Raw genomic sequence first — 12912 nt, forward strand, 5'->3', positions numbered from 1 at the left:
AGTTTTAACATACCTCTTTTTTTTAAAGATTATTTATTTATTTATTTGACAGAGAGAGAGAGAGAGAGAGAGAGAGAGAGCACAAGCAGGGGGAACAGCAGGCAGAGGAAGAAGCAGGCTCCCCGCTGAGCAGGGAGCCCGATGCAGGGCTCGGTCCCAGAACCCCGGGATCATGACCTGAGCTGAAGGCAGATGCTTAATGACTGAGCCACCCAGGCGCCCTCACATATCTTTAAACAATCAAGAGATACCTAAGAATTTTTCAGGGGAGCCTTGTCTCTTATTATATAAATTAACAAGATTGTTTGAAGTTTTGTACTGTTTTTTTTTTAAACCTCCATAATAAAGTATAATTTAGTGTTGGCCTCCTTATAATACTGGTTTATGTTTTGAGGTAGTTTGGAATTCCTTTTTTATATTCATTGGTTTCCACTGGCAATGATATCCTCTTCGACCAGCCTCTACTCCCTCAAAGTTAACAGACCCATTAGAGAAGTTTGTACCACTCCAGCCCAGGGCCCCTTTTATCACCCCCATTGTATAGACACACACACACACACACACACACACACACACACACACACACACACACACACACGTACACACACACGCACGCACACACACAGCACACACGCACATGCGTGCACACACACATGCGTGCACACACAACACACACGTACACACGCGTGCACACACGTACGCACACACAGCGCACACACGTACACACATGTGTGCACACGCGCACACACACGTACACACGCACACGCACGCACACACATGCGTGCACACACGCGCATACACACGCCCAAAGTCCGTCCCTTCTGAGTCTTCCTCCCTCTGGTTTCCTCCTCAGAACTAAAGTTTTAAATTGCCTTTTGAGTCTATCTATAACATACACAATAAAAACAGTTTTATTACTTCTACTTTGCATTTAACCATACTGTTAACTAACTTGATCAGCCATTTTACTTCTCTGTATTTGGATTTAAGGGACTTCTAACTGATTTCAGAAATCAAATCCCCCTTGAAAGGACTGTATTTTTACTACTAGTAATAATATTCCAAGAATGTGCCACAGCTTAGAAGGCAGATTCAGAAAGGGAGAACCAAAGGTATTTGTAGCAACAGTGGCCCCAATTAGTTACTGATTAGTCTTCGAAAGGATCACACCTCATTTGGAAATAGAAGGGTCATCTTGATTTTGCCATCACTTCCCACCTGGTCCTCCTCCTCCTTCCTATTCTTCACCCCTAATAATCCATTCTCCTCACAGTAGCGAGAGTTATCTTTTTTTAAAAATGTAAATCAGATCACATCACTTCTCTGCGTATGACCTTCCAACTACTGTGGCCTTTAAAGGACTCTCTATTCATGATCTGTCATGTACTGGCTCCATCCTCTTCTCTGAAAACTGTCCCCTTGTTTCCTGGACCTCAGTCACACTGGCCTTGTTGTTCTTCCTTTAATAAGCCAGGCTTGATTCAGCTTCCAGGCCTTTAAACTTGCTCTTCCTTCTGCCCAGAATGCTCTTCCCAGTCTCTGTCTGGCTGCCTTCATCTCGAGAGTCAGGTCCCTGGCGGCTATTCAGTTTGTACTTATTCTGCACATCCGAACAGGCAGCACACCTGTGCGATCAAGGTCAAAAAGCCTCTTATCACTTGCAGGTGATAAAAGGTATAAATCACATCAAGCCTGTATGAGGCAAGTGATTTGGGGTTTTTGCTCACAGTCCTATATACTCACGGTAATTTTTTTTTTCTTTACAGGTTATTTTCCGAGCTTTGTCACCGCCATACGATGCAGAGAACCCTTACAGTGCCAAAGTGCAGGAGCAGCTGAAGATCACCAACCTCCGCGTGCAGCTGCTAAAACGGCAGTCTTGTCCCTGTCAGAGAAATGACCTGACTTCAAAGCCTCAACATTTTACACATTATGCAATCTATGATTTCATCGTCAAGGGCAGCTGCTTCTGCAACGGCCATGCTGATCAATGCGTACCTGTTGATGGCTTCAGACCGGTCAAGGCCCCAGGAGCATTCCACGTGGTATGTAAAACAGGTCCTCCCCTGTGAGAAACAAACCATGAGTTACCTTCAGCTTTGGGCATTGGTAATCTAAGTTCCCTCAGAGTTTGTCTGTGCTCATATAGCCCTTCCTGTTTCTCCCTTGGCTGATTCACTCTTCCGACTCCATACTCATCCTAAAAAGTGCCAGTTAACTTGTTTTTTAATCTTCAATTTTAGAATTATAAATAGTCAGGCATGATAACCAGATTCCGGGGAACACATCCATGCCAATCGTTAGTACCATGACCTTCAGATATGAAGTGTAAGGTGAGGAGCAGGAGGGGTTGGCATAATCATACTCGCGGTATTATCACACAGAGCCAGCTTGGACAGTAAATGGGGACCATTGTTGAGTTGATTTTAAAGGGGAAAAAACAAGAACCTCAGTTTAATGCCTGGTATCTTTTGCTGTCCGGCTAATAGAATGAATAATAATTCTCCTCTGTGAAGAGTGGCCTGACCCCCTGTCACCCTAAGGCAGAGTTAAACCCTCTTTCCTCTATGGTCACGCATCCCCTTGTGTTTTCCTCTGAACTTTTACTTGTCTGCATCTCTTTGGAGATCACAAACTCCCGAGGACGGGGAATGTGTGGTCTTTGTATCCTCAGGACAGTGTGTTAACTGAGCCAGAGTTAGGTGTTTGGTAGATGTTTGATTGAATGATATCAACACAGGAATAGAAAAATGATGAAAAATTACAGTCATTGTCCTCACATCACCTTCTCCTCTCCCCACCCCCATAAAAAAAGACATGAAATGGCTCAGACAGCAAGTGCCTTTTTGGGATGCACCCAGAGCTATGGCTGGGGACTGGGCAAAGAGAAGGCAAGGAGGAGAGCACTCCAATTTTTAAATTTTATATTTTGCTCTGATACTTCTGTTAAAAGCAAAAAAATAAATAAAAATTTAAGACCTCAATGTTTCCTTACTTCATTTCCTAGAGAGGAGACTTCCACATTTGTCTTTCTCCCAGCCCTGATAGAGGACAGGGCCATAAGGGACCATGAACCAGTTAGCCAGCAGAAGAGTTTGTGTTTGCTGGGCTAAGTCCCTGGGGTGCACGACAGCTTTGGGGTGACGAAAATGACCAGGGCAGCAACCAGAGTTTCAAAAACAGAAACAATGCTATTCCTTTAGAAACGAAGCTGGGGCTTCCAAGTTGGAGAAAATGGAGCACTCACCCAGCAGACACCTACTAGTTTGCAGATGCAAATGGATCTTTGAGCTAGCATTGCTTCAAATAAAGGATGGAATAATTTGTAATACCTAAGTTAATGGGGTTTAGCTATGATTCACCTAGAAAATAACCCAGATATTCTAGAGATGTGTCAATCTACTAGACCGTAAACTAGAAAGTTGGTGTGAGGTAGAATGCAATAAATGTCTGCCATTATATTTCAGTGAATGAGTGAAAGGAGACTTTCACTCAGGCTGCAATGGGCTGAGTGTTTCTGCACCTCCAAAATTCATATGTTGAAAACCTAATCACAATGTGATGGGCTGTGGAGGTGGGACCTTTGGGAGGTAATTAGGTCATGAGAGTAGAGACCTCATGAATGGGATTAGTGGCCTTAAGAGACCAGAGCACTAGCTAGCTAGCTCTCTTTCTGCTACGTAAGGATACAGTGAGCAGGCAGCAGTCTGTCACCCAGAAGAGGGTCCTCACGAGAACCTGACGCTGCTGGCACCCTGATCTTAGACTTCCAGTCTCCATAACTGAGAAATAAATTTCTTTTGTTCATAAGCCACCAGCTGGTCAAGGTATAAAGCCTGGAAAACTGCAAGCTGAAGACCAACCCCACTGGCCACATGGGCTGTGACTGTCTCCCCAAATGGATTCCTCTGTGCTTCCAGAGGCATGGCTGGCCAGGCCATGCTGTGGCACCTCCACAAAGGCAAGTACCTTCATACACTAGATGGCAGGGACACCATCAATGCCCTGGGATTCAGCCCCCACCACTATTGGCTCTGGGCCGCCACAGGCCACAGCATCAAGATCTGAGACTTGAAGGACAAGATCATTGCAGATGAACGGAAACAAGAAGTTATCAGTACCAGCAGCAAGTCAGGGCTGCCCCAGTGCTCCTCCTTGGTCTGGTCTGCTGATGGCCAGACTCTTTGCTGGCTACGCAGATGACCTGGTACAGGTGTGGCAGGTGACCATCAGCACCCCCTAGAAATATATGCCAGAGTTTTAGAAATTAAAAAAATGGCTTTCTGACTTAAAAAAAAGAATTCTATTAATTCTGCTAAATTCAAAAAGGGATAAATAGACAGAGTTAACAGAAACTTTTGCAAAAGTCTTAAAATATAACTATTCTATACAGTCTTCTGCCAGTAAGAAAGCTGTCAGGCTATGAGCCTGAGCCTCCACGTCTGCACTGCTGACCCGCCACTCCATTCTGCTACTACCCACCAAACTTCTTGCTTCCACCATGGCGTTGTGCATTCCAGCAGTGTCCTGTCCAAAATCACTGCCACCTTCCACCCCAACCTCACCAGCTGGCCTCTGCAAGAGTCAGCTCCTGGTGAGCCCATGTGGAGATGGGGCCCCAACATCCAATCCTGGGAGTCACAAAAGCCTATAAGAGAGACACCAGCAGTAAAAAGAAGAATCTTGTAGGTGGTACCTACCAATATCATGGAAAAGCCTTATGTCCTCCTAGCGTCTGGAAGGCAGAGGCCTAGATTGCTGCAAAAAATTTGAACAAACAAAATATGCCCCTTGCAGGACTGGCTGAATTTTGCAAGGCATCTTTAGAACTAATCCTGGATGAGAACTGCGAAGTGTTGGAAATTGGCTAGAATGTCACTGTGCAGACCATTTCTGGAACTGAGGCCTTAGGGATCAGAGCTAGTTTTCTGCAAAGATTTTTTAAGTTCAGCCAAGATGTCTTTCTGCCAAACCATCAGACACACCGGCATGCAGCTACAAGGTTATCAATACTATGACCCCGAGACTTGTGGCTTTGACTTCACAGGCACTAGGGAGGACATTTCAAAAATGCCAGAGCGAAGTGTTCTGCACACTCCTGCCCACAATCCCATGGGAGTGGACCTTCATCCTGAGCAATAGGAGGCAACAACAATAGCAGCGAGAAAGAGAATTCTCTACGTTCTTTGACATGGCCTACCAAGGCTTTGCCAGTAGTGATGGTAACAAGGATGCCTGGGCTGTGCAACACTTCACTGAAGAGGGCATTAATGTTTGTCTCTGCCAGTCCTCTAGCAAGAACATGGGCTTCTATGGTAAGCATGTGGGAGACTTGACTGTGCTCTGCAAAGATGCTGATGAAGTCAGAGGCGTGGAGCCACAGTTGAAGACCTTGATCCATCCCCTGTATTCCAGCCCTCCCCTCAGTGGCGCTCAGGTTACCTTGACCATTCTGACCAGCCCGGATTTTCAGAAATGGTAGTTGCAGGAAGTGCAAGTCATGGCCAACTGTATCATTAGTATGCGGATTCAGCTGGTCTCCAACCACAAGAAGGAGGACTTCTCCCACAGTGGGCAGCACATCCCCAACTATACTGGCATATTTTGTTTCACAGGGCAAAGCCTGAACAGGTGGAGCAGCTGACCGAGGAGGTCTCCATCTACATGACAGAGGTCGGCCGCATCTCTGTGGCCAGGGTCATCTTGGACAACTGGGCTACCTTGCTCATGAGATCACCAGATCACCAAGTAATTTCCCTGATGAGAGGGAACAGAGACAACTGTCCTGTCTTCAGCCTCTGCACATGTGAGATTCACAGGATGAGGAAGGATGGAGGTGATGAGTGGATCATTTCTTTCAACCACAGTGATTGAATGTGTTCCTCAGAAAAGAACATGTACTTCAACAGGGCAGAGGCATCCATAGCTGGTGTCTGGAAGTGTGTGGCTTGAAACCGAACTCTCCCCCACCTTTTTATCCACAACTTTTCTGAAATAGTTAACATGTATGAGAAAGTCCTATCCTTAAAGAACCCATTAATCATGCCATTGCAATATTGCAGAAGCTTTAACTTAAGTACCTTATGGTCTTGAGAGGTCCTTGGTGAACCCAGCATGAGACATAGCCCTTGTTAGAGGCTTTGTGAGAAGACCTAATCCTAACATTAATGGTCAGCCTGCTTGTCTTCCCATGATTGAGCAATCTTATCAACAGACCATGTTAACTGAAATCGTGTTTTATGAAAACCAGGGTCTGCTGCCACTACAGCAAGGAAAATAAAAGATATTGTTTCCTGTTTTGCTTAAGAAAAAAAGAAGTTTCGCCTTTTTAATGCTTCCAGGCATTTTAATGCTCCTCTCTTTTCCCTTATCTGTGCTGCCCTTTTCCTGAGGCACGAAGATCTATAACTAGCCTCGATTTTCATCCTGTTCTACTGGTTGATTGGTCATTGACCCCATCTTCTCGGGATTTATTTATTTGAAGAATGAAGGGCATAATTTGCTATTCATCCCATAACCTCATCTTTCTCAGCAAAGAATAGTGAGAGTGGGCAACTGCACCTTATTTTAGCGTCCTTTTCAGTGATTGTTTAATTTTCTCCTGTTGGGTTGTTGCCTCTGCCCAGTGGGACCTCATCCTTCCATTCAGTGTGGTTGTGTAGTCCATCATCTCACATCATGCGGGTAATACCAGGAAACAGGATATTCTGGACCTTGGCTTTAACTTTAGTGTGCTGCCAGCCGGGCTCAGGCTTCACCCTTGGAAAGATAACAACCATCTGCTCTAATCATGTAGACTTATTGCAGCCTGGGTTCTCTGTTATAATAAAGTTACTGCAAGGCCCCTCTCCCGGCCCCCCCAAAAGAAAACTGTTAGCCTATTGAAAGGATCTGGATAACCAAGTAAAGGGGATTATCTAGTGTTTTTTTATTTTAAAAGGATGTGGGAATGAGAAGTCTCTATCCTAGAAGACCCTATGGGATAGAAACCACACTTCCTTACTACTCTCAGGTCACTTTGAAACTGGAAGCAACTGCCTTTTAAAAGAATGCTAGTTTTGTGACATCCTGCTCCCCAATTTTCATATTGATTTCAGCAGCAGTGGTGGTAGCACCCTAGTGTTATAACTAGAGCATGTGCCAAAACCAGGCAAGACTAAGTCAAACTTAGAGCCAGGGCGGGGTAAGGGATAAGAAAGAGGCTAAGTGGCCAAAGGTATGTTAGCTTCCAGGAATCCAGTTCTATGGATATTCTTGTTGTCTCTACTCTCTTAAAATGTTTGTTTGTTTGTTTGTTTGTTTTTTAAGCCATAGCAATTGGACCAGCAGAGGTTTATGGTCAGAAATGGGAATAGTTTTGGTTTCAGATTTTTCCATCCCTAAGTGCATTTTATTTTTATTTATTTTTTTCTGGATTATAAAGGGCTGGTATTAAATTTGGATATGGTTGCCTCTTCTAAATGTGATATTCTTATTCCTAGAACTGCTCAGCTGAGCAAATTGCACATTAAAAGCATAACCTTTTGCCTAATTAATAACATGGCCATAAGGTCAATTGTCCTACATTTGTATGAACTCTATTCATTTTACATATGCTGCTATAAACAACTGGATTCATAAATTGTGCCTGCACAATGGAAAGTACCCTCTTGAGAAATGCAATTCTTTTACTAGTCAGCTTGTCATAGGTATACGTGTATAAATCTGTGTTTAGCCCAGCTTTTCTTTATAATAGTCATTCTCAGTGTGGTCCTGAACCAGCAGCACCAGCATTACCTGGGAATTTGTTAGAATTACCAGTTCTCAGGCCCTACTCCAGACCTACTGAATCAGAAAATCTAGAGATGGGGCCCAGGTGATTTCAGTGCTTGCTAAAGTTTGAGAGCTACTGCTTTATAGACTATGCCAGTTTATCTACAGCTAATATTGTTGTCAGGATGGTAATTAATTACCAAGGTCTGATTTTATGGGCTAGAATTTTTAATGGCTAATGACAGTTAATGGAAATGATACTTAGTCTGTTTCTCAAGCTCTCTAAGATTTTAGGGTCATTTTCTTTCTGTGGGAGGGGGGAGCAGAAAAAGGCACAAAGTAGAGTGCAAGTTGGCAGCCTCATTTGTCTTGAAACACTCCTCCTGTGTCTTCTTCATGCTTCCCCTTCTTCCCAGTACATTCCATTTATTCTTTACCAGTTCAGTTTTTTCCTCATCTGTTCATTTTACTGGAAGGCAGACCAGGGCAGTGATTAAGACCCTAGCTTTGGAGTCAGATCTGGATTTGATTCACCACAGCATTTGCTAAGTTACTCAGTCTCACTGAACCTCAGTTTCCCAAGAAAATAAGATCTACTTTCCATAGTTATTGTGAGGATTAGAATTATGATAGCCAGTGCCTGGCATATGGTAGCCACTGCTCACATTGCTGTCACTCTATTATATTACCTCAGCCTCTTCTACGACTTCTCCCACATACACTTCTTCCCCAATAACAACAAAAATAAATTGTAGCTTATGTGCTGTTTGACATGTTTACAAGGCTAGGGGTTTTGTGACAAGGAAAACCATACTTTGACTCCAGCCTGCTGGGATCCCAGACATTATATGAAAAGGTGATCTTAAGCTTTTTCTCTTTGCAGCTGGAGAGGACTGATGCAGTTCTCTTTTTCCTAGCAGCTGGTGATTTTACAGCTGTTGGATTGTTGGATGGTAATAAGAGGGAACGTGGAACGTTTCATTGTTTTGCTAACATATCACCCATTGCACAACATGGAAGCCTTAGAATACCATGAAGAATTGGTTAGATGCCTTGTGCTATACTTGTTAAAGTGGATTTTTCTTTTCTAATCAGAAACTCATTATAAAAGAGTATCAATATTTTAACTGGCATATTCTAAATCTAAGAGTAAACATTGAAACCATATGCAGGACCAGAAAGTGGGGTTTAAGGAAACTGTTGCTTAGCTCCCTAGCTGTGTAAGACAAATTTTAGAAGTATTTGTACAGTTTCATTACAAAAGTTTTTCTCATCTGAATCTGAATACATTTAATCATATACTTATGTTTGCACATCTCATGTATCAAGTTTTATATAGTGAGAACAGATTAAAGACCACATTTTTCATCTTTAAAAAAAATTTTTAATGTGCTATGATATAAGCCCAAAAGTAAGAATTAGAAAGCTCTTGACTCTTTGGGGTATTAAGGAAAAGAACAAGGACTTAAAAACAATAAAGACAGCAGCAATCCCAATTATTTCATTTGTCACATAAGGCTCTGGAGGAAAGGGTAATCCTATCACCAAAATGGTGCACAGTGTTTTATTCCAAATATTAACATACTATTAAGCCTGCCAATTTGATACAGTTAGTGTGAGATTATCCTCAATCCATTTCAAGGTCTTGACAATGTTCCTGTGTATTACTATGTTATAGCTTTGCCAATAGCCCCTTGGCAATGAGTAACTACAGATGCCATAGAAGGTGTACAGAATGTTGATTATACTTCATTTACTACCTTGTGTTTTCTAGTAGAAGGGCAAGCCAGTAAAATATGTTCATGGCTGAAATTGTCAGTGTTTTGACTGTAAAATTCCCAATGAATCTAGCTTATTTTCTCTTGACACAGTAAGATATACTCTTAGTGGCAAAAGTTGCCTGAGATTATTCTTTTTATTTGATGATCAGGAAACCAGAAGGCTTCAGAACCCGAGGCATTACAAAACCATTTTTGCATTCATGAAAGAATTACTTATGGGGTTCCTTTCAAAAATTCCCCCAGAACATTTACATATTTATTTATAGGCCTTTGACTATTTCACAGAAAGGTTAAATGAAACAACTGAAAGCTGAATTGCTGGTGCCAGAGCTGACATTTCTGAAAGTGAAACATAAGCCAGTATAAAAGTAAACTTGGTTCTCCAAAATATCATATTTGTTCATTCAACTGTTCATGAACATGCTTTGCAGAAAGTGAAACATCTATATTTAGGTCAAAATTAGAGCACTGAAAAGATTCAAAAATAAGTTTCTTTAACAAGTTTGAGCTGCTAGTATAAATTTGGGAAGAAACAACTTAAATTTGACATTTTTCTTGCTATAAAGTACTCTTCAAATATTCAAGGCATATCCCACTTTGAAAATTTTTCTTATGAATATTTCCTTTTCAGTGTAGCATTTTTGGATCCATCCCACAGATAGCTGGGAGATCTCTGGGTCTGCAAGGCCTAGTCTTGCAATTTCACGGCTAATATAATGGCAGGGAGGTGGGGGGGAGCTACATGGAAAGAGAAAAGCTGAGGTTACAGATAGATATCTCACTTCTGGTTCACAACCCCAGGACTCATATCTCTGTGGTATTTCATTTGTGTCTTGCCAATTTTGTAAGAGCTGGAAATGTACTTCAATTTGTCCTAAAACAATTACATTCAGTAGAAGATAAACTGTAATTTAAGTTCTTATTCCTTCTTACAAGGATTTTTAGTTATCAGACACATAAGGTTAAAATACACACACACACACACACAATATCATAATCATTCCACAAAAGAGAGAAAATTCACAGCTATTTCAAATAGTGAGGAAAACTAAGTCTGTTAATTTTGGCATTCAAAACCTTAAAACTATAACTGAAACTACTGTTATATTGTATCTTAGCAATGTAGATACCTTATGGAATAAAATAGTACATGTATGGGCAGATGGAAGGACTATAGTATTTATTAACTCATAATAAGATTTTTTTAGACATAAGGGATTCTGATATCTTTTTAGCTCTTTAGATAGAAATAAAAAAAAGCAGGAAATTATTGTTTCAAAAACTAAAATATATTTTTAACTTTAAAAGAGCTCACATATTAGAAATGGAAAACTGATTACATTTGTTCCGCTACTAAATGTTTTATATATAATATGAACAATTATGAAGTTTGTAAGAGTAAACACTGATCAGGTGTTCTTTGCCTTTTAGTTTTGCATCTCTAAGGGCACCACTACCAGGCATGCAATTTAGCTGGCTGAGTCAGCTCTCAGAATTCCTGAAGGGCAGACGTTTCTTTGTTCCCAGATAAGACCTTGGTAGGCATTAAAATTAAAGAGAAGGTGGAATCACAGTATTTCCATAGTATAGTGTGCTGAAAAGAGGTTAAAGATTGTAGTTGTAACATATTTATCTTGTAATTCTTGTTTGCAATTTAATCCAATTCTCATGTGTAAAGAAAAGGGAACTTAACTCTGAGATTACCCAGAAGTAGGAGCAGTGAAGAGACTTGTGCTCCAAACTGTGCCACCCAGGGGCGCCTGGGTGGCTCAGTCGGTTAACCGTCTGCCTTTGGCTCAGGTCATGATCCCAGGGTCCTGGGATCGAGCCCCGCACTGAGAGATAGAGTTTCTCAGACAAACAAAACTAAACTAAAGGAGTTCATGACCACTAAGCCAACCCTGCAAGAAATATTTAAGGGGACTCTGAGTGGGAAGGAAAGTCCAAAAGTGACAGTATGAAGGTAGGAAACACAAAAGCAGTAAATATGAATATTTCTGTAAAAAGTCAGTCAAGGAACTCACAGAATAAAAGGATGTAAAATATAACCACCTATACCTAAAAAATAGGGAGGAAAGGAGTAAAAAATGGGTTCAAAATTAAATGACCATCAACGTAAGATAGACTGTCATATGCAGAAAATGTTATATACAAACTTAATGATAACCACAAATCAAAAACCACTAATAAATATGTGAAGAATAAAAATAAAGAAATCCAAATATATCACTAAGGAAAACAAACAAACCATGAAAGAAAGACAAGAAAAGACTAGAAAAAAATCTTCAGAAATGACCACAAAACACATAATAAAATAGCAATAAATAAATAAATACATATCTATCAGTGATTACTTTGAATATAAATGGACCAAATATTCCAATCAAAAGACAGAGTTATACCTCAACATAATAAAGGCCATATATGAAAAACCCCCAGCTTTCCTTAATGGGAAAAACTGTGAGCTTTTCCCCTAAGGTCAGGAATAAGACAAGGATGCCCACTCTTACACTTTTATTCAACATGGTACTGGAAGTCCTAGCCACAGCAATCAGACAACAAAAAGAAGTAAAAGGCATCCAAATCAGCAAAGAAAAAGTAAAACTTGCACTATTTGCAGATGACGTGATGCTCTATATAGAAAGTCCAAAGGACTCCACCAAAAAACTACTAGAACTAATAAACGAATTCAGTAAAGTTGCAGGATACAGAATCAATGTACAGAAATCTGTTACATTTCTATAGACCAAAAATGAAGCTACAGAAAGAGAAATTAAGAAAACAAGCCCATTTATTCCTGCACCAAAAGCCATAAGATACCTAACAATAAACCTAACTAAAGAGGTAAAGGATCTGTACTTAAAAACTACAGAACACTTATGAGGGAAATTGAGGAAGGCACAAAGTAATGGAAAAACATTTCATGCTCATGGGTTGGAAGAACAAATATTGTTAAAATGTCTATGCTACCTAGAGCAATCTGCACATTCAAAGCAATCCCTTTCAAAATACCATCGACATTTATCACAGAGCCAGAACAAATAATCCTAAAATTTGTATAGTACCAGAAAAGAGCCCGAATAGCCCGAGGAATGTTGAAAAAGAAAACCAAAGCTGGTGGCACCACAATGCCAGACTTCAAGCTATATTACAAAGCTGTAATCATGAAGACAGTGTGGCACTGGCACAGAAACAGACACATAGATCAATGGAACAGAATAGAGAGCCCAGAAATGGACCCTCAACTCTATGGTCAACTAATCTTCGACAAAGCAGGAAAGAATATCCAATGAGAAAAAGTCCCTTCAACAAATGGTGCTGGGAAAATTGGACAGCCACATGTAGAAGAATGAAACTGGACCATTTTCTTACACCATAC

At 41.0% G+C, this 12912-nt stretch overlaps 1 protein-coding gene and 1 pseudogene across 7 annotated transcripts in view; both read left to right on the forward strand.

The window, feature by feature from the left end:
• Positions 1-12912, forward strand: part of NTN4 (netrin 4) — a 108838-nt gene that overhangs the window by 38404 nt on the left and 57522 nt on the right. For all 7 annotated transcript variants that reach the window (XM_027594986.2, XM_027594987.2, XM_027594981.2 and 4 more), the window contains exon 3: positions 1767-2045. In XM_027594986.2, the coding sequence (XP_027450787.1) occupies positions 1767-2045 (279 nt within the window). The remainder of the gene's footprint in view (positions 1-1766; positions 2046-12912) is intronic.
• On the forward strand, positions 4423-5810 carry LOC113921629 (annotated as a pseudogene).

This window comes from Zalophus californianus, chromosome 9, assembly GCF_009762305.2.
Source record: "Zalophus californianus isolate mZalCal1 chromosome 9, mZalCal1.pri.v2, whole genome shotgun sequence".
NCBI lineage: Eukaryota > Metazoa > Chordata > Mammalia > Carnivora > Otariidae > Zalophus > Zalophus californianus.